This window comes from Calidris pugnax, unplaced genomic scaffold, assembly GCF_001431845.1.
Source record: "Calidris pugnax isolate Ruff unplaced genomic scaffold, ASM143184v1 scaffold18, whole genome shotgun sequence".
NCBI lineage: Eukaryota > Metazoa > Chordata > Aves > Charadriiformes > Scolopacidae > Calidris > Calidris pugnax.
The window spans coordinates 7837479-7858473 of record NW_015090812.1 but is presented as its reverse complement, the minus strand read 5'-3'; the positions used below and the strand labels follow the sequence as shown (position 1 = coordinate 7858473).

General features: G+C 48.9%; 1 protein-coding gene across 1 annotated transcript; it reads left to right on the top strand.

The window, feature by feature from the left end:
* The first annotated feature begins 8500 nt into the window (after positions 1-8500).
* LOC106886263 (cytochrome P450 4B1-like) lies at positions 8501-16515 on the top strand. Its single transcript, XM_014939029.1, has 12 exons — positions 8501-8767; positions 9626-9767; positions 10471-10515; positions 11192-11319; positions 11755-11879; positions 11974-12125; positions 12333-12439; positions 12950-13140; positions 13399-13532; positions 14010-14074; positions 14898-14980; positions 15635-16515. The coding sequence occupies exons 1-12, from the start codon at positions 8582-8584 to the stop codon at positions 15801-15803; spliced, it is 1527 nt and encodes a 508-aa protein (XP_014794515.1). The 5' UTR covers positions 8501-8581; the 3' UTR covers positions 15804-16515.
* The last annotated feature ends 4480 nt before the right edge of the window (positions 16516-20995 follow it).

Genomic DNA, 20995 nt, shown 5'->3' with positions numbered 1-20995 from the left:
GCCAGACTTCAGTCTAATCCAGCTATTATTTTCTGGGGTCAAAACCAAAATAGATTCAAAATACCCTTTCCATTTTCAAACTTCAAGTTCCTCTGAAAACCAAGACTTTTCAGAGGTAGAGCCTTCCGGGAAGAGAAATCTTTTCTGAAGAAAAAAATCAGTAACTTGTTGAACTCCATGTTATAATCTGAATGATGATACTATTCCCTTCGTTTGTAATGAATTCCACGAAAAGAATGAATCTGAACTTATAATGAGAAAGATGTATTTTGAAAATATATTTAAGCTTATGCGTAAAAGCAGTCCTTGTCAAATGGCAGCTCAATCAGCACACAGTCTTAGCAGTTGCTCTCACTTATATACATAAAGATCAGGACTCTAGAAAGTAAAATGAAAATAAGATTTCTCAGTAAATGTGCTTTTCCATGTGCATTTCCGTCTCTATTTCCTGCCCTTTGGCAATGTTGGCTTTCCACCTATGCTGGGAAAACCAAATCCCAGTTCAACCTGGTTTAGCTTCCGAGTTAATCCAATTTATTTTGGCGTAAGACAGCCCCTTTTAAAGGGGCTCCACAGGCTCCAGCTGCCTGTCACCGCTCCAGACGCGAGGTGCAGCTCTCCAGCTGAAATCAGAGATACCCCCACAACAGAGAGGGACAGAGTATGTTTATTAAAGTGTAGAACGTTATAAAACTACAAGATACCACAAGCAGTTTGGAGGGCGGTGTTGGGATTCAAAAATTATCTTGATAAATTGAAACAATGCTGAAGCAAATTGTATGTGGGTCCGTAAGCGCCGGCACGAAGCAGAAGAGCAAGCACAGCCGTGGCGCAAAACCGGGAGGGGAAATGAGGGACAGGCAGCAATCTCTCCATTTGCAGGTATTTTGTAAATATAGAGGCTCACAGAAGTAACACAAATCAATAATATCCTGCTGTTGTAATCAAAGCAAACCTCAAGCTCGGATAGACAAATACAGGTATTTCTCAAAAATTTTTCATTTGCATCTCCTTTCACTAGGTGAAATGAGACAGTGTCCTTCAACCCTGTTTGGAGATTTAAGTATAAAGGAAACTGTGTTTACTCCAAAATGTACCTTGCCTACATATTCTAAAGTGTAAAATGAGAAAATTTTTAATCAAAATAGCTGAAGTTACCAGAAGAAAATGACATGCATCTCTATATTAGATTCAATTTCCTTTTAAGACAAGGTTTGAAAAAAATAGCATCTAGGAAGGAGTGGATAGACCTTGGCATGCAAATGTGAAAGATTTAAAGTAAGCACATCTGGTGAGCAAGAGCACAAGGCTGAAATCATGGTGCAGCTACAGAAAGGGAGTAGGTAAAAGGGGCTTAAACTAGGGGAACTTGGCATAACGGCTATCAGGTAAATAAATGGCAGCTGCTCAATTGCATTTACGTAGATTCAGAATACATAGCATAAAGGATTCCCTAAAGTTTCTTAAGTCCTGACATAAATTGCCTGGGAAATCTGAATTTTCAGAGGTTTTAAGAGCAGCTCACCACTTTTGCTGCATAATCCAAAAGCCTAAAGAAGAACAACGTCCCCAAGCCCCATGGGCCAGCACTGCATGCCAGGCCAAGCAGCCCACATCCCACATCGTGCATCCCGCATCGCATATCTCATATCCTGCACCCACATCCCGCATCCTGCACCATCCCACATCCTGCATCCTGCATCCCACATCTTCCCTGGCTGCTCTGCTTTTGAAGTGGCGAGCTGGGCTGAGGCTGCAGCAGGGCTTCTGGGGCAACTGTGTCCCAGAGATGGAGTGAGCCAGATCTTTCCAGAATGTAATTTCTGAGATCTCCTGCCACCAGCTACCTTTCCCCTCCTGGATGTAATAAAAAGACCTGGTCACATGGGATGTATCGCTCAGAGCAATAAAGACAGTCAAGGACTAGATGCAGAGAGGTTGCCTCTTTCTTTGATCCTTCCCTACTTTCTGCTGGAAGGGTAATTGCAGAGATGATGAGCTGACCTTGGACTGCCTGATTCAGACCTTCAGATAACTAATTTAACAAGAGTTAGTGAGAGGGACTATGCAGAGCGCAACCGGATGCGTCTTTGTTTTGGTTTAAAAGATGTTGGATTCTTCTCATTGCTACAGCTTGGCCTTTCAATAACGGCAGAGCAAAGACCCAATCTACTCCTGCAGTTATTCATTTCCCTGAAGAGGTTGTCATAAGAGCTGTAGAGCCACATCCCAGTCATGTGGAGGGTACCCGTCCATGGCAGTCTGCTGGTGGTACTTCCTCACACGCTGCCAAGCACGACGGGAGCAGCAGAACCAGCGGTGAGAGCAGCTGGCTCCACCAAGGGACGTGGTCCCCCACGCTGCTCTCTGGGCAAACCCATTATCAGATGGTACCAGCAATCTCCATCTAAACCCCTCCGGTATTTTATACTGGAAGCAGCTTGTAAATTAACTAAGTGTTGCAACGCATTTTTAAGGCAGCTGCATTAAGTGCTTCCAGATATAAATCCATCCTCAAGACATGTGTGGTCAGATGGGATCCAGTCAGCTCACATTACTCTGGAACGCTTGCTGGGCTCTTGCCGTGATTTCCTCATATATCATGTGTTTGGAAGCTTGAAACGTTATTATTTTTTTTGGCATTACAGCTCCATTTCATCTGTCAGCACTAAGCACTGCAGGAACACACAGGGACAGATGGGCCTGGACTCTTCTTCCTACCCGAATAAACACAGGCATAACCGCGGAAAGCAGCTGCTGCAGGGTCACGCTCTGGGGCAAAGTACCCGTTTGCCACCAAAACTTCACCTGCTCAGTAAACCAGTTCTTCCGCAATGAATGCCAACAGTGTGAGTTAAATCAGTGAGGAAGATCCTCTCCTTCTTCTGTTTAGGTGTCTAAATTAAGTGGAGAAATTCTCAGGACCCTGAACAGTGTGAGTTAAATCAGTGAGGAAGATCCCCTCTAAATGAAGTGGAGAAATTCTCAGGACCCTGGAAGCAACTTCCGTAGCCTGATGTGTCCATGGCTGTGGTATGGGATTGGAATTCTTCAGTGCAATGTTTCAGTTTTTTTACATTTATGGCCAGACCTGTCATGACATACACTGCCATGACGTGGACATCCACAGCCTCAAGCCAAATGTGCAAAGGCTCTTTGCAAATATTTGACCACCTTCCAAATGCCCTTTAACACCCAACTGTAGTTTTGCCAGCCTCAGATGTCCAGAAGGTCAAGCCAAGACCCTGTTCATTCTGCCAGCCTCCCCAGACCACTTTTGTAGCTGCTTCGTCATGCTGAGATCTTATTTCAGAGGCTCCTTACTTCAGTCAGGATGCCTGGGAGCAACAGGGCTGTATGTTGTCCTGGTGCTAAGCAGACTGTTTCTGGCCTTCTCCCAATCCATTATGACGACCAGACCAGTGTCATCCCCTTTCACTTTTCTCCACTTGAGGCTCTGTGGCTACTTCGCTTTCTCTTTTGAACTTCCATGGTTTCTTCCACTGCAAAAACCCCTGAGTTATCATCCCCAGGCTGTGCTAAAGAGCGTCAAACCAAGTGTTCATAGCCTCTTTTGCCATGAAATCTCTAAAATATGTGAGAAAGGCGTTTGTCTCCCCTCCACCAGTGAAACAGAAAATGCAGAGGCTGAAGGCTAGTTTAGGCACCCAGTTTTGCTATCACCCAAGCTCAGATTCTTGTTCCAAACCCCCACTGATGTAGGTTTAGCCACTCTGTCCCCTGTGTTCCCTCCCTGTCAGCTCAACTTTTGACATCTCACTTGACCTTCAAGAGAACCCATATCTCCTTGGCTCCATGCTCAACAGTTGTTACTGGTTATTAAATAACTACTAGGAAGCCAGATGGGTAAAAATCCACCCTGCTCAGTAATCCACAGTGAAACCCATTGTCCAGGGACTTTGACACCATTGAAAATTTCTGTGTTGTTATAAAAGTTTCATCTGACACCACACCAACCTGGTCCCTCCACCTGGGGGTCTTGGGGGATTTTTGAGTTATTTTGTAGGTGATTGCTGAAAGATGCCGGCTGGATCCAGATCAGATGGTCTGGTAATTGGGTAGGTGGCACAGGACACCCCAAAACAACTCCATTGGTGCTGACCAAAGGCTTAATCCCCAGCTCTCACTGTGTTCCTTACACAGACCTTGTAAAGCACCCAACTACATGACATTTCTGGATTTATGAGCATGCTGCAGGTCTTGACATGAGGGACGCACAGCAGCAATCCCACCTTCCAATGCCCTCAGCCCCACAGAGCTCCCCTTCTTCCCCCTCCCACCCTCAGTCATGGGCAAGACCAGACAACAAGCTAATTGTTTATGAACTGTTTCCTAGAAGGCGTCTCTGAAAGACCCTAAGGGCCATTTTAGACCTTGTTAAGAGGAAAAAAATCCTGGAAGAGGGACAGTTTTAAAGCAGAATCCGTGATGCATTGTAGATGGCAAATGGGGTCTCTTGTAGCATACACCACTTGAATCTAATTTCAAGGTTAATCCTAAGCATCATGGAAGACCCACCCAAACTCTCTCTGTGTCTTCATCTGATAAAGAGAGAAAGAGCATGGTAACATTTCTCTCCTCATACCCTTTACCGCCCCAATCTATTTAGGTCATCCCCACATTTTGAAGGCAGTTTGCAGAGCCTTAAATCTGGCTCAGATAGCCCAAAAGTGTCTCATTGTGCTGCTTGTTCACCCTTCTCCTCCTCAGGTAGGCAAGAAGCATGAGCAGGAGTTTCCCAACACAATTCCCAGCCATCTGGCCAACCAGCCAACCGGCCAGCCAGCCAACCAACCTGCACCGCCTCCTCCCCTGACAGGAAGCCCATTAATCATAGTGCTACAGGACAGGTGGAGGATCATCAACCTGCACCGCCTCCTCCCCTGACAGGAAGCCCATTAATCACAGTGTTACAGGACAGGTGGAGGAGGTACAGGAAGAGCTGGCGTTACTAGATGTGTTTCCTACAACTTCCACAGCCATGAGGTCCCTGGAGTCAGGTGCTCCCACTCAGGAGTGTGAAGTTGTCATGGCATATCGGGTCCCTCTTGATCTGGCTACAGCCAAAGCCTTCAGTAAGAAATGCTGAACCTGACAGACCACAGCCGTCTGCCTCCAAAATAACAACCTTTAACTCTCCTCTGAACTTTTGCACAGATCCAGCCAGCCTGGCCTAACAAGCTACACTTGGTCTCATGAAGATGGCCAAGTGTGTGAAAAGCTAATACTGTTCAATGCCTGCCAGGGATATTCTCCAAGGCAACACAAAGAGCATCAGTGTGTTCTTTAAACTTTAAAAATGTTGATGGATGTGGCTCTAATGACTTACCAGGCTCTGGCCCAAAGGATGCAGCCTATCAGCAACTGTGATGGGGAGAAAACAGGTTGAGAAACTCCAGGAAGAGGATATAACTCCTCTTTCTTCTTCTTCCCAGTCTGAAGAATTAGAGGCACCATTTTAAAGGAGGTTATAGGGGTCCAGTTCAGGGGACAGTCACGCTGGGGAGCTGAAGAAATGTGCTAGGGCAGGGCTCTTGCAGCCAAAGCACCTGAGTCTGAGTAGATACAGCTGAGGAGATTTTCAGCTGTTGGTGTTGGCTCTTTGCAATATGTCTTCCTGCCATGCTAACAAAGGCCCAGTGCCATGTGGACAGCTGTGGTGTTGACTGGGTCACTGTGTTTTAGCCGAGGAACTTAAGCAGTCATTATTTCTAGGGAAATGCTGAAGAGATTTAGTGTTATAGACAACGTTGGCAGATTAGGAAAAGGGTATTTGCAGCCCAGGAACAGGCTAAGAGTAGATCATAGAGTTGATATCTTTCAAGAGAAAGGTGTATTTCTAGAGCAGTGTTCTACTACCAGCATGAAGAAGTAATGAACAGTCCTCCCCTTCTTCAGACCAAACTTTAGCAGGCATCTGGTCACACGTGGTAGGGGCTGGCTGTTACCCAGCTGACATGCCCTGTGCCTGCTGCACCCCAGGCATCTGTCATGGCAGGTGTCTCAATGTCAGCTTTCTCATCCCATCTTCTGTGGAAATGTCCAAGCTGCCAACCTCAGGATGCAAACCCAGAAGTGAATGAGGAGCTCTGGAAACATTGTCTCTGCTGGGGCTGGAGGCCGCTGTTAGAAACTGCCACTTCTAAAACATCCATTTGCAAAATATCTCATCACCACCTGAGAACCAGGGGATGACGCACATGACAGAGACCACGACCCAAACCATCTAACATCAGCAGAGGGATCAATGGTCACCCAGAAAATCCACAGCTGAACTTCCAAGAGGAGACAGAAGCAGTGCGCTGCACAAACATCCCTCCACGGGACACTAAGGTGGAGCCACCTGGAGCCACCAGGTCCCTCTATGAAGCATTCAGCTGCAAGGCTGAGCCTTTGTGTGGCACTCAGCATCCTCTAGCTGCATAGCAGGGGGGACAAATCCTCTCCCTTACAAGAGGTGATGTCGCACCGCTTGTGTTGGACAGAAGGTCAGGCTGAGTCTTCCTGCTCCCTACACTAGTTTACCCACCCATGAAGAGAAAAAAAAAAGCCATGCCAAATTAGGTTGCACATTTCAGCAATGGATGGAAAGCAAAACTGTCCCAAATGCCCTCAGATATGGGGGTTTTTGCTATGAGCTCCCAAGAATGGATGAGAGCTCGGAGAGGTTGCATGCGAGGACTTCAAATGAAAAGGGAGTTGCTTTAACAACACTTTTTCTTGAGGAGTGGCGTGTGCCACACCTAAAGAGTTTCTGTTGATTTTTCTCTCAAAGAGTGCAGGATGATGCACCTTCCCGTGCTGCACCCAAATCGGGACACGCCGTGACCTTCAGCCTCTTCACAATGAACAGCACACCACAACAGATGAGCAGTACATCTATCATCCCTCACATCAGTTCCTGGCAGCCAGACACTTTAAATCTCCCCGACACTGAAATATAAACGGTGCCATCTGTACCAAGGGCTTTGTCTTCGCAATCATTGATTAACGAATAGGCCACAAGCCAGCTAAGGGAAAAGTTACTCACTTCACTAACCTTCGGTCATTTTTGCAGAGTCAGGTGATTCCCAAGCAGTGGGTCTTGTAAGATTTTTTCATAAATACTTTTTGTCTAAAAAGTTTAAATATTTTCATTTCAATATTTTCATTTCATATGCAGATTCACTTCAACCAGTGATCTCCATGCCTCTGTCACTATAAAAAAGGATAGATCTGCACAATGAATAGTGGATAAACAGTAGTTTTTTCAGTACTAGCAGAAAATGTGGTTTTCCAATGGCCATGGCATAATTTAGACTAAAACCTAAAGGAAAGTGCCCAAATGTCAGAAGAGATGTGTTAAGTTGAGGAGAAACACCCACAAAATTCAACCACCCCTATGTAGCAGCCCATTAGCCTACCAGGTTCAGCAGCTGATGACACCTTTGATCCTCATAATATCCTGACAACCAAATGGGAAATGATTTCAACACATCTGGGGATCCTCCTCTTTGCAATATGCCTGGAAGTCACTCACATGTGGAAGGCTTCCAGCCCAAGTCCTCCAAGAAGCCCAGAATTCCATCCAAGCCATTCCAGGCTTCTGCACCTATGGGATGTGAGCCCAGGTAACCAGCAGGATCTACTCAGGGATTGCTCACAGGGGTCCTACTTGGGGATGAGCCAAGAACTGCACTGGAGAGGTAAATGCAGTGATGTGGAGCCTTTTTTGGAGTATGGCGAGGTGTTGTGTAGCCAGGGGAAGCAGGACTCACCAGGACCATAGAGGGGATGTGACCTTACCATCATGCCTCCCTATCCGGGTGGACGTGCCCTCTGTTTTGCTGCAGCTCATTTTACCATTCTGCTGCTTTTCCTCTCCTTGTCTTTTCTATCGACCATGGTAATTCTTTCGGGCTGCAGTTTTGTCTCCTGCCTTGTCTACAGCATAACCCTTTGGAGAGCAGGGCCATGGTCCCTTGTGTGCTGACGAGGTTATGTACATTCTCTTGGTTACAGTCTGGCTGCTCTGTGTGATGTTGTGGTCACTCAGAGCACTGCTTTTACAGATGAAGGTAGCTGGATCCATCCAGCCCGTGCATTGGGCAAAGGTTCCTCTCTTCATGTGAACAGACGAATGTCTTCCAGATCTGAATTTGTCTGAGGACAGGACAGAGCTCAGCCAGAGCCCGAGCCTGGCCACCTCTTACCTCCTCCCTTCTGTAGCTTCATCCTATAGCTGGGCATGGATGACTGAGCACTTTCCCTCGCTGCTGGGGGGTGTACAGGACTTCAAAGAAAGGAGCAAAATACGTGCAAGTTGCTTGTTAACAAGCCACCTCCATCCACAGGTTGCTGGAAGCAGGTGAAAGGGTGAGTGGGAGCAGCAGGCCATCGGGCGGCCGGCCAAGCTGACGCATTGTTTACCATGATGTTCCTGCTGGTATAAATTGCTGCCAGCAGCGCTCCAGCAGGCTCAGCTCCAGCAGAGCAGGAGGGAGAGGATTTTTACCTGCTGCCTGTCAGGCACAAGTGGGGAGGAGCAGGCAGGAGAAGACATCCCGGACGCAGGGCCAGCATGGCATCTCTGCTGGACCACATAGCCAGACCTTCTGCTGTTGTTTTGCAGCTGTCTGTGGTGCTTGGTGTCATCTTCGTGGTGCTGAAGGTGGCCCAGTTCTACCAGCAGAGGAAGAAACTCATCAAAGATCTGGAGGCATTCCCTGGTCCCCCAAAACACTGGCTCTACGGCCACAATCACCTGGTAAGGAGGGAGCTGGGCTCTATCAGGGTGGGTCTGTCCCAACAACTGTGGAAGGTATCAGTCAGGATGTGAGGGACCATGTCCCCTGCTCGTGTTCTTCCTGCAGGAGTGCCAAAGCTTTTGCAGGGCAGGGAGAAAGGGGGCCTGCATATGAGATGGGCATCATTTTAGTGGAAAACAGAGCCATGTTGTTCGGGATCATGTGCTTAACTATGGACTTAGGTGATTTCTGGGACTTTCATGAAGTTATTTATATATGAGCAATCATAAAATGTCTCTCTTCTGCATTAAACCTCCTACCAAGAGTGTCTCACCTTACAGCCACCTCAGAAGACATGGCCATGAAAGCAAGGCATTTTATCACAGGCATATTCATCCTTCTATAGTGAAGGTATTTTTGCTTTCATGTTGTATGCCCACCTTGAACTGCTAAATTTAAAGGAGATATGTGTAACAGCCTTGGTCCCCCTGGCTTGTTCACTGGGCATCCTGGAATTTTCTGTGCAACCTGTAGCTCCCAGGGGCAACACCCAGTCGCTCTGATGCCAGGCTCTCCTAATGTAGCTTGACTGCAGCCAGACCCCAGCTAGGACTCTCCATGGAGCTGTCTTGTGCTGCAGGGACACAGGAGCTCAGGTAGCTTTGCCACCTATACACAGTCCCTTTGCCATGCTCAGCATCTCCTCCATCTGCTGCATGGAAAGCCCCCCATGGCAAGTCCACCCATTCTCTCCCCATTTCCCAGGAGAGAAGATCTTCAGTGTGCTTACCATGAGAGGGCAAGTTTAGCCTCTGCTCCCCCTGGCATGTCCTCCTTTTTCTGCCTGAATTCAGTCCCTGCTTAACTGTCTTTTGCAGATAACTGTGGATAAACTGTTAACTCAGGTGGTGTCATGGGGAGAAAAATACCCCTATGCCTTTCCCAGATGGCTTGGACCAGTCCTGCCTTCTCTAATAATCCACCATCCTGAATATGCCAAAAGCGTACTTGGCCGAACAGGTAAGTCTCTACATCTGGTTTTAGAAATTCATGTCCTTTACACTTCCCTACCGAGAAAATCATGGGAAACTTGCCTGGAGTCATCCTCTCTGACAGCTTCCTTCACAGCTATTGCAATTCCTCTTTTGCTCCCCTTCACAAACTCCCACCCAGCCCCAGGTTTCATGAAACAGTTTGTACTCCCAAGCAAAACAGTGACGACGTGCCTGTTCCTCCCAGTCCATTGCCCTCTATCTCCATTATCATTGGTCTTACTGTCTTCTATGATATCTACCACAATATCTCTGTTTCCCAGTAAACCCAGTAATGTGGGTGAGCTGGCATAGCAATGGGTCTTGGGAGATATCTCAAGTCTTCTCCTCTGCTCCCTTCTGTGGAGCATGATGCCTGTGAGTGACACATGAGCATCTCCAATAGCTACCATCCATCATTCTCAACTTTGAGATTTGCCATGGCCATTTCTTTACCACACATTTTTCATTACCTTTCTCTGGTTTTCTCAAGTCCACTGAGGTCGTATTTGCAGAAGACCACTTTTAAACGCTACTTCTAGTATTAGAGTATTTTACATACTGAAACGGGACTGTTTCTAGAAAGTGATTTAGAGAACAGACTCTAATATCAATTTATCCTGAATTTTCTTTTTTGTTATGCTGAATTCATTAACCATTCATACTGGTTTGGTACCTGTTTTGCTTTACAGATCCCAAGTCAAGTGTACCCTACAGATTCTTAGTTCCCTGGATTGGTAAGTCCTTTGTTTCCATTATCCCTTTCAGCCATATTACACATTTCAGCTGCTTCTCTCTTATCTTTCTTTATTTCGCTTTCTTCCATTCTAAAACCGGAGCTGGGAAATTAGAGGGTTTCTTTGTGTGTCAGCATCAGTGGTGGTGCCCACCTAGTCGAGGAGCTCATCAGTTGGCTCTGCCCTGGGTCACACACCCTGGCCTTCACAAAGCAACCTTCAGTTTGCTCAGGGATGGAATGCTACCATGGACAAGTAGGGTGAGACACACCGAGGACAGGAGGGCTCATGGCCTACACACAGCTTCGAGGTAGTCCTCCAGGGTTCTGCTAATACCCGTCAGCGTGTGTTGCAAAAGGCACCCAAATATTTCATTTAGGGCATAAAAACCTATCTGAGAGAGCAAGTCCTGTGCCTCTGCCATCATGGCTTTCAGGGTAGATCAGGTGTGCATGGCTGGTTGCAGTGAAGGACAGATGGGCATGCTTCTCCTCCATCCAGAGAGCACTGCTGTGAATGGCCTCAGAGAGGCTGGAGATAAGGGTCCACCAACAACTCTTCCTCCTCCCAGACCCTACATATAAGCCTGTGCTTGGCCAAAAACAGCAGTAAAGCTGTCAGAGCCATGATCAGAACCTGGAGGAGCTGATCGTGCCTTTGCTGTTTGTGTCTTCAGGGAAGGGGCTGTTGATCTTGGATGGACCCAAATGGTTCCAGCATCGGAAGATGCTCACCCCAGCCTTTCATTATGATGTGCTGAGATCTTATGTGTCCCTGATGTCAGACTCAGTCAAAGTGATGCTGGTAAGAATCACCACTCCTGATACTTTTACCTTTCAGCTGTGCACCAGCGAAAATAATCAAGTGTGGGAATGACTGAGGGAAAGAGACTGGACTTAGGTGGTTTCTGGAATTTCATTGAACTTTTCACATAGTTTTGAAGTTCTGAAATTGCTCCCCTCACCTTCCTCTGGCCATTCCACTTATTCTCTCTTTCACCCGCTTTCCAATAAAACCAGCCACTGCTAGAATAGTCTTTTCTAGCCCAGTAACAGTAAACCTGGAAATAGACATGCACAGAAGAGTTTGATTAGATTCACAGAATATATACAGTGAACTAAGGCCTCTGCTTGCAGAAAAGAAAGTAATTAGCAGTGTGGATCTGGGAAGAGGGACAGGAAAATATGACCCAATTGTAGATGGTAGTCTGTCCCTCCTTACTCCTGTCTCCACCACTAGGATAAATGGGAAAAGAAGATCACAGAGAGGAAGTCAGTGGAGCTCTTCCAGGATGTGAGCTTGATGACACTAGACAGCATCATGAAATGCGCCTTCAGTTATAACACCAACTGTCAGACTGAGAGGTCAGTACCTGAACTTTCAAATGTTGGGAAAGCAAGTGCTCTGTTTCCCCACTCGTGTCACTAACACCAGCCTCAAACTTGGGTCTCCTTACAGCAACTCAGACTATTATATCAGAGCTGTTTATGACCTGAGCTGCCTCTTGAGCAATAGAATCCAGAATTTTTCTTACAAGGACATCTTCTATGACTGGACTCGCAAAGGCCATGAGTATCAGGATGCCTGCAAGCTGGCCCATACCCACACAGGTATTTCTCCCCCTTTCTCCCCAGCCCTGTCTCCCAGCTGAATCTCTACCCCACTTTAATCTGGAGCAGCTTGGAGGGGGTTTGCAACATGCACTGGCCAGAGGGTTACACATTAAACAGAGTCCAAGCTGCTGACCGAGCAGACAAGTGCATGAGCTCTCTGGAGGGGCAGGATGCATCTAACGGGTTGATCATTCATCTATACAGATAAGGTAATAAAAGAAAGAAAGATGTTGCTCTCCAATGAGAAGGAACTTGACAAGATCCAGAAGAAGAGACATCTGGATTTTCTGGATATTCTTCTTTGTACCAAGGTGAATGTTTGAAATAATCATATCAAATGCCAAAGAACGTACTTGCGTGGCATAGAGGAGGCATCAGCAGGGAGCTCACCACCCCTGGCTGGAACTGCTGGCAAGAGCTTCCCCACTCTAGATTTCCTAGCCCGGGGAAACGTGGATTGAAAGGGAAGGAAATACAAATGTGTGAGATGCAGTGACTGAACACAAATAGCCAGGGCAGACTTTCATCTTCCTTGTTCGTTTTCATTGAGCACATTGATAGTTTAAAATAAGTGAGCTGTCAGAAACCAGAGAAGAAGGAGATCTTTGGAAAGGTTACAGGGGGGCCAACGTGGCTGTAGTCCTCTTAAGAGAATTTGTTTCTTACCTTCTGTAGTTTTACCTTCACAGACATCCTCAGATACTCTGGACGGAAGCTGCCCTTTGGTGTTCAAGGAGATCCTACACTCTCTGCTCGCTGTCTTTCTGGAGCCACTGCTTTCTAACGTGCACTTAAGAATTATATTCTCTCGTCTTTATTAGGATGCAAATGGAGTTGGGCTGTCCGATGAGGACCTGCGTGCTGAGGTGGACACATTCATGTTTGAGGGGCACGACACCACGGCCAGTGGGATCTCCTGGCTCTTGTACTGCCTGTCATTACATCCAGAGCACCAGCAACGGTGCAGGGAGGAGATCCAGGGGATCTTGGGAGACCGAGATACCATTGAATGGTGAGCTAGGACTACTTGCTCCTTTACTTTGAACTCTTTTCACTCATCCTGAGAAGGAAGTTTTATCCACCTTGTACTGCATCTGCACTAGGGGATTCTGCTTTTCACATAGCAATGCTGGCAGCAAAGGGAGATCTAGAAGAAGGAGAAACCCCAACAGAAGATGGGAAACATGGTGGTCCAGCACACCCATTCCCCATTGCTGATGTTCTTATTGCTGCCACTCAAACACAGCCTGACCCCCTGGTTTGCTTTCAGGGAGGACCTTGGGAAGATGACTTACACCACAATGTGCGTCAAAGAGAGCTTGCGTGTATTTCCACCGGTTCCTTCCATATCCCGACAACTCTCTAAACCTATCACATTTTCCGACGGACGCAGCTTGCCAGCAGGTCTGTTCTTTGCTTATCCTTCATGCTCCTGTCCATGACAAGTGGGGCATCCTCACTAGAGCTGCTATGCGAAGGGGCTGGTGGAACTTCCATCCTCTCTTCTGTCTCCAAAGGGCTGTACAGGGCCCCCACAGCTCACTATCACAGCTCTTCTGGAATGGTGGCTGGAGAGTGTCCAAGGACATGCTCCAAGGCACTGGGGTGTTCACAGAACTTGAAGGGGTCTTAAAGAGTGTTGATCCTGGGCAAGAGTAGAATTTCATCCACCAGTACCAAAATGAGTCCCAGCTCTGAGGCCATTTTTTCTTCCACCTGAAGGTTTCAGCAGGTGACCTGTCTGGACAGGCTGGGCATAGTCCATGCCAGATCTCCTGCAACAGCCCCTGCAGAGCTGGGGGAGGGAGGACATCCCACAAACACCTCTCCTGGGCCTTTGCTCTGAGGTGTCATGAGCTTTTTCTCACTTTTCTTTTACAGGCAGCCAGGTTGCACTGAACATATTTGCTATTCACAGGAATCGGGATGTGTGGGAGGACCCTGAGGTATTTAACCTTTATAACAAGAATGGGTAGAAGTTCTCTGAGCCTAGATGCCCTCGAACAAGGCAGCCTGTACCTCCCCACTGTGTTTTGGGTTTTTTTCCTCTCTTATTCCAACAGTCTATATCTAAATGTAAATTTAATGACGTTACCAAACAGGCCTAAGGCTTTGAAAATGACAAAAACCTGCCTGGATGTGTTCCTGTCCAACCTGCTCTAAGTGAACCTGCTTTGGCAGGAGGGCTGGACAACATGATCTCCGAAAGTCCCTTCAAACTCCTGCCATTCTGTGATTCTGTGAGATGATATTGAATAGTCTTCATGTATGGTGACACAGAGATACTCAGACTGCTTTCAGCTGCCGTGGATAGATGTAGGTCCTAGCGCAGTAGGAGAAGTCCCAAGCCCTCCAGGCAGTGCATGATTCAAAGCTGGTATCTTAGAGGCTTCAAGGAAAGAAACAGCTGGGAAATTTGAAGGAGGGTGCACAGCTGCCTCTATCCAGTGTTTACCTGGAGAACCAGGACCAGGCATCTCTGGACCAGAGGGAGTTTGACTCCATCATTGCTGCCATGGATTAGAAAATACCTGCAGGCATCTTGGGCACTGTAGTGGGTGATCTGGAAATCTCCACGGGGAAGATCTCCACAGCCACCAGTGTCCTCTTCTCATCCATCCAGTGGCTTTGTAGGCAGATGCCTGTCAGCTGCAGCTCCCCCAGGAACAGCAGAGACCACATCCAGTCATATCTTGGAGACCAGGGAATAACCTGGTGCTGCTTATATCAGACCGAACACTGATCAAATGGCCTTTGTTGCTCCCACAGATTTATGATCCCCTGAGGTTTACTCCAGAGAACTCAGCACAGAGGCACTCCCATGCTTTCATACCTTTCTCTGCTGGATCCAGGTAGGAGATCCTTCATCCCTCTCCTTCCCCGTAGGTTGCCTTGCATGGGAGACCTAACTCAGAGCCAAGCTCCTGAAGTTAATTATCCTTCAGTTCCCATAAGACAACTCAAGCAGACTTTCCGTAACAGGATCTCCACCACGCTCCATCAGCTCCAGAGCGTTTCCCACAGCCCAAGCTCTGTGGTCACTGTAGGGTTTCACACACTGTTTTTTGCATTGACAACATGGCCTCCCTTGTTTAGGGGTGAATACCCAGTGCACCTCAAAGGCAAGCTGGGCCCAAGTCTCTGTGGTTCCCATGATGTGTCAGTAGACAGGCACGGGCTGCTGAAGTCCCAGTAACTTGCAAGAGGAGATACTCCATGCAGAGCCAAAAATAACCTTTCTGAGGTGTCTGGGGTTTTAGCTGAATCCATGTAGCACTTTCTAGTGAGGTGAGTCCCAGTTTTCTCAATCTCATATCTTTTTTTTTATGCTTATTAATCAAAACCAGCAATACTCCAACACAGAGCTGGGTGCATTTTGATGTGGCATCTGGGGATTCCTATATATGTTGTGGGGTCATCCTCGCAGCAGCTGGAGGTACCTCAAACAGCTTGGGGCTGGTCAGGGATGAAGGCAGCAATTGGAACATTTGTCATCCTCTCCCCAGGAACTGCATCGGGCAGCAGTTTGCCATGAACGAGATGAAGGTGGCTCTAGCCTTGACCCTGCTCCGCTTCGAGCTCTCACCCGATCTGTCCAAGCCTCCCACACTGATGCCACAGTTGGTCCTCAGGTCCAGAAATGGGATCCACTTGATTTTGAAGAAAATTCGCTGAACCTGTGGGGTATCACAGCGGGGGAGCAAGAGCTTTCCCAAAGACCACCCTCCACCCAGAGGTTTAAGAGTGGGACGCCAAACAGACCCACCATGGCCATATTAACATCCTCTGCTGCCATCCAGGGGGGCACATAGAGTCCCCTCACACACACCCCAAACCCAGAAGGTCCAGGTCCCCTCTTTGCATGGGGAACAGCACTGCCAAGGGGGTTTCATGGCATGGCTGTGGCTCAGCCTTCACCTCTATAGGCATCCTCCATGTCCTGCTCATCTCCTCACCTCCAACCTTCCCTCCAACCCAACACGCTGCCTGGTGGGACTTCTTGTCACCTGCCTGTGTATTTGCCCCTCTGCCAGTTCCCTGCTCGGGCACAATGATGAACAGCATCAGTGTGGTTTGCATGGGTGTCTACAGCCTGGACACTGCCCAAGCGTGTCCTCCCTTCCCTGCCTCCAGCCTGGGATTGCCGGCGCAGGAGAGCTCCTCCCTGCAGCCACACCACATCCCCACACACCACCCTCCAAATTATTCCCCTTAATCCCTTCTGGGGCTGGCCTTGTGCCTGCCCTTACGGAGACAAAAGCCAGCGGGTTTTTTTGCCCTGGAGTTGAACTTCCTTGAGCTGAGGGTGCTCAGGAGCCAGCGCAGAGCCCTGGCATCAGTTTACCTGGAGAAAGCACTCACTGCCCTCAGACCTGTGATCAGTCTCATCCTCCTCTCTGAAATGAGAATAAAGCCTCATGGAGATGCTCCCCAAGTGTGGCTTTGGCTTCCTTTGCATTTTTTGGGGCAGGGGATACAGGATGAGTCCTGGCAGCCCAGATCCCAGGCTGTCCCCAAGGGTGCAGCCCTGTGAGTGTTTTCTCAAGCCACAAGGGCTGTTTCACTGGGTTTTCCCCCCGTTGAGCCTGAGGAGCCTGTTTCCATCCCTCCCACGCTGTGGGTCACCAAGCCCTCACCTCTGCCTGCAGGAGTTTCTGTGGTAAGAAAACGACTGTGATACACTGGGGAGCTCCTCCCTGCAGCCACACCACATCCCCACACACCACCCTCCAAATTATTCCCCTTAATCCCTTCTGGGGCTGGCCTTGTGCCTGCCCTTAAGGAGACAAAAGCCAGCGGGTTTTTTTGCCCTGGAGTTGAACTTCCTTGAGCTGAGGGTGCTCAGGAGCCAGCGCAGAGCCCTGGCATCAGTTTACCTGGAGAAAGCACTCACTGCCCTCAGACCTGTGATCAGTCTCATCCTCCTCTCTGAAATGAGAATAAAGCCTCATGGAGATGCTCCCCAAGTGTGGCTTTGGCTTCCTTTGCATTTTTTGGGGCAGGGGATACAGGATGAGTCCTGGCAGCCCAGATCCCAGGCTGTCCCCAAGGGTGCAGCCCTGTGAGTGTTTTCTCAAGCCACAAGGGCTGTTTCACTGGGTTTCCCCCCCGTTGAGCCTGAGGAGCCTGTTTCCATCCCTCCCACGCTGTGGGTCACCAAGCCCTCACCTCTGCCTGCAGGAGTTTCTGTGGTAAGAAAACGACTGTGACACACTGGGGTCAAACAAAACAAACCAGAAATCACACACCTCCCCACTCAACTGGTGGCAGCACAAACAAAATCAGCTTGAAGAAAAAAAGCCCAAAGAGAGAGCATAAATCTGTCTCAAGCCCTTTTCTGCAGAGGCTGAGAACTGACTGCTCAGTACACGAGTGTGCTGCCCGAGGAGCGCAGGTGGGCACGCTGGCTCTGGGGTTGAGCTTGTTTTGAGGGTGCAGGGACCCACTGCAGATCCTCACCCCAGCTCCCAGGCTAAGGGGGACCATCGGGGTGAGCTGCAGGTCTGAGGGCGGGAAATGGTTCACTAGGTGGCAGTGGGAGACTCGGAAAAACTCAAACTCCTCCCTGGCAAAACCCCTTGAGTTTGTCAGGGAGCGTGGCCAGGCCCAGCAGGGCAGGGGATGGGCCCCATCCCTGGGGGTACCTCCATCTCCATCCCATCCTCACCCTCAGCCGCCTGAGGCAGTGGAGGAGGGACTGCTCTGTCACAGTCCCCGGCACGATGGTGGTATCACCCAAGCATTGCCGCAGGGAATGCTTGTCACTGCGGGTGACCAGGCACTCAGCAGGCACCAGGGGAAACTGAGGCACAGAGAACTGCACAGATGCCATGCCATGGTAGAGACAAGGCCGTTCGTACAGGTCTCCCCTAACATGGCCAACCTGGGTCCATCTGTCTGGGCAGCTCAACTCTGCTTGTGGCCACACCAGGACAGCCAAATCTGAGAAACTCCCCAGCTGAATACACCCCTGCAGCTCCCCATTTCTGCTGCATCTTCAGTCTGAGAAATAAAACTCCTCTAGGGCTGGATCCGGACCTTCATTTTGGCTGTCTCGGTATCTAACAGGACAGGGATGCTGGGAATAACCAGCAAGGTGCAGCTTGTACTTATTTTGCAAGGCAGCTGGAGACTGAGTTCCTCGTCTCCCCACTCCTTTCCCCTCTCACCCCGGGAAGATATTGGGTGCAGGCTGTGTAGGTGTTGATGCCACCATCCTTGCACTGCTGGTGGACTCAGGCTGGTCACCCAGGTCAGACTCCAGCTCTTCTCCACTGTTCCAGCACAGAGAGGCCGTTGGAGGGCAGCAGTTTCATGCAGTTTTTCATTACTGACCCTATTTGATAGACGTTTCAGCCACCCATCCTGGACCAAACAAGCCACCTTGCAGCTCTGCTCGTCCACTCTCAGCTTCTGGTCGAAGCAATGAGCTGAGGGAGCCCTTGGCCACAAAGACCCAGCCCAGTCTCCTTGGTGGTGGGTAGCAAAGAAAACCAGGTGGCACTTGAAGATGTCCCTATGGCATCTTCTAGTTTGGGAATGGGAGAAAAGGCCAGACCAGGAAAAGTCAGACCTGATGAGGACCTACAGCTGCTGCCCATTTCTGTCTCCGTGCAATGCTCTGCTTGGCCTCCCAGCCCTGTGTTTTGAGGCCATCACCCTCCTCACTGCCATGACCGAGGCTGCTTGTTTGGTTTCCAAGAGTCTCCCTGACTGTTATGAACAGCCAAACACCAAGCACTTCCAGACCTTTCCTGGGGAAACCACTCTGTGAAATATGCTCAGGAAAGAGAAGAGAATCTACTGCCATTTTTTATGCCAAAAAAAAAGAGGAACATTATTCAAGGCAATTCTGACACTAATTGAGGTAACCTGAGCCAAACACTATAAAGTCTCTCCCCATTAAGAATCACGCTTAACATAAGTTTTCGGTTTGAAGGACCAAAGCTTTTGAGGGAAGATCTTGCAGCACCGATGTGTTGTGAAGCCATAAGGCAGTGGCAACCAGGAGAAAATTCTTCTTCTTTTCAGCTTTTTCCAGGTCAAACCGGGCAACCCAAACATCCCCCCCAGCTTCAAATGCTGGCAGTTTCTGGACAGCAGCGTGTTCAAGATAACCCCCTCTGCCAAGCCACCGCTAAACGGCTTCAAGAGCAGCAAAAAGCCGCGCGAGGAGCCGGGCAGCACCCGGTGACACAGATCTAATCTCCCGAGCATTTGCCCCAAATGTCTCCCTGCCAGGCAGTGACATTTCTGTGCTGTCTCGGCTCTCTCCCTCCATCACCATGGCTACAGCAGCCGCCAATCCACGGGCGAGTCCTTCCAGGGTACCACCAAACCCTCTGGGAGATGCTACAAGAGCCAGCCCCTTTGGCAGGGAGACACTTCGGGGACCCTGGGACTGCCCGTAGCACCAAAAATTCCCCTCTTTCTTCTTTCCCTCCTCCTTTTTATTTTTTCTTTCTCTCTCTTCTTTTTTTTTTTTTTTTTTTTCTTCTTTTTTGAAGCACAAACAATGGAGCTAAAAGGTTGGGTATCAGGCCGATAATCATGAATGACGTGTCGTTATTACACACCACACATTCATTATCTCCCACTCCAGCCATGTCACAGGCGGCTGGAGGAGGGCAGATAACGGGGTGCCTTCATGCAGATGGCTTATTATCAGGATGTTCCAGGAGGGGCTTTAAGACAGTTAGTGATGCTGTTTGCCAGTTAAAGATTAGAGACCCCAGAGAATAATTAACAATCCCAAAACCCAGTTTTTCTGCTGGATTCTTCTGCTTTCTCCCCCCTCCCCCATCCTCTTTAATCTATTCACTCTAGCAGGTGTAATAAAGTGATAAGGACAGGCTCCGGGGATGTTTGTTTGGCTACTACGAGTGTATAAACCAACAATGGATGGTATTTTACTTCTGGCTTTCAGTGGCTTGAATCGAGACCAAAAACTTTGCAGCCCCCTTGCCCACACACAGCCACCCTTACACACCACGCTCCCGGCTCCCACCTGGGTGGCTGGGCTCCTTGCCCGGCCCAAAGGACCACGAAGGTGGGACGGGCTCCCTTTTTACTTCTGGAGGTCCAAATCACATCACTTGGGTGTTAAGGTACCTGGCGCCAAGACATAAACTCAGGCTACACTGCTCAGCCCCAGGGCTCGAGCTGGTGGTCCTTCCAGCAGCAGTTTACCTGCATAAGGTGAGACTTCAATTTAACCACCTTGGAATAATTCATGTATCCTCAGGACCAGGCAGGGCTAACCCACCTTTGCCAGTAGTTTAATGCAGCTACCTGCAATGGGCTGTGCATGGACATCCAAGGAGCAAGGTAGGTGTCCACCTGCCCGGGCTGCTCCAGGGTTGTGGTCACAGCTGGAGCAGGAACATCTTACACCTCTGTGGCTGAAGAGCCTCACTAACTTCAGGGAGATCAGGGAAACCTCAAGGTAAAAGTGGCTTTCAATAAGATGTCCTATTGTCTGGGGGTCCAAGAGATGAGTGGCACCCTCCTAGGCCACAAAGGAAAGCTGTGATGTATCTTGTAACACAAAAAGACCACCCTGAATATCTTCTGCTCAAAAAAGGACTATCCAGTCCACAGCAGGTCCCAACCTTGAAAATCTTCCTGAAGCCCAAGATACTGTCATTATGGAGTGAGGGGTAGGATGGGGTAGCCATGGGTATCCTTCCCTTTCATCGGTTGGTGTGGGGCGGCTTCTAGAGGGCATGGTCACCCTCCATGTTGTGTGGAGACAGGTGCTGGGGAGGATTCAGCCCCCAGGCAAGTTGGCTCAGGGCCCTTCAGAGAGGTCACCGAGGCTGTTGGAGATGCCCGTCACCTGGGGGCTATTACGTACAGCCTTAGCT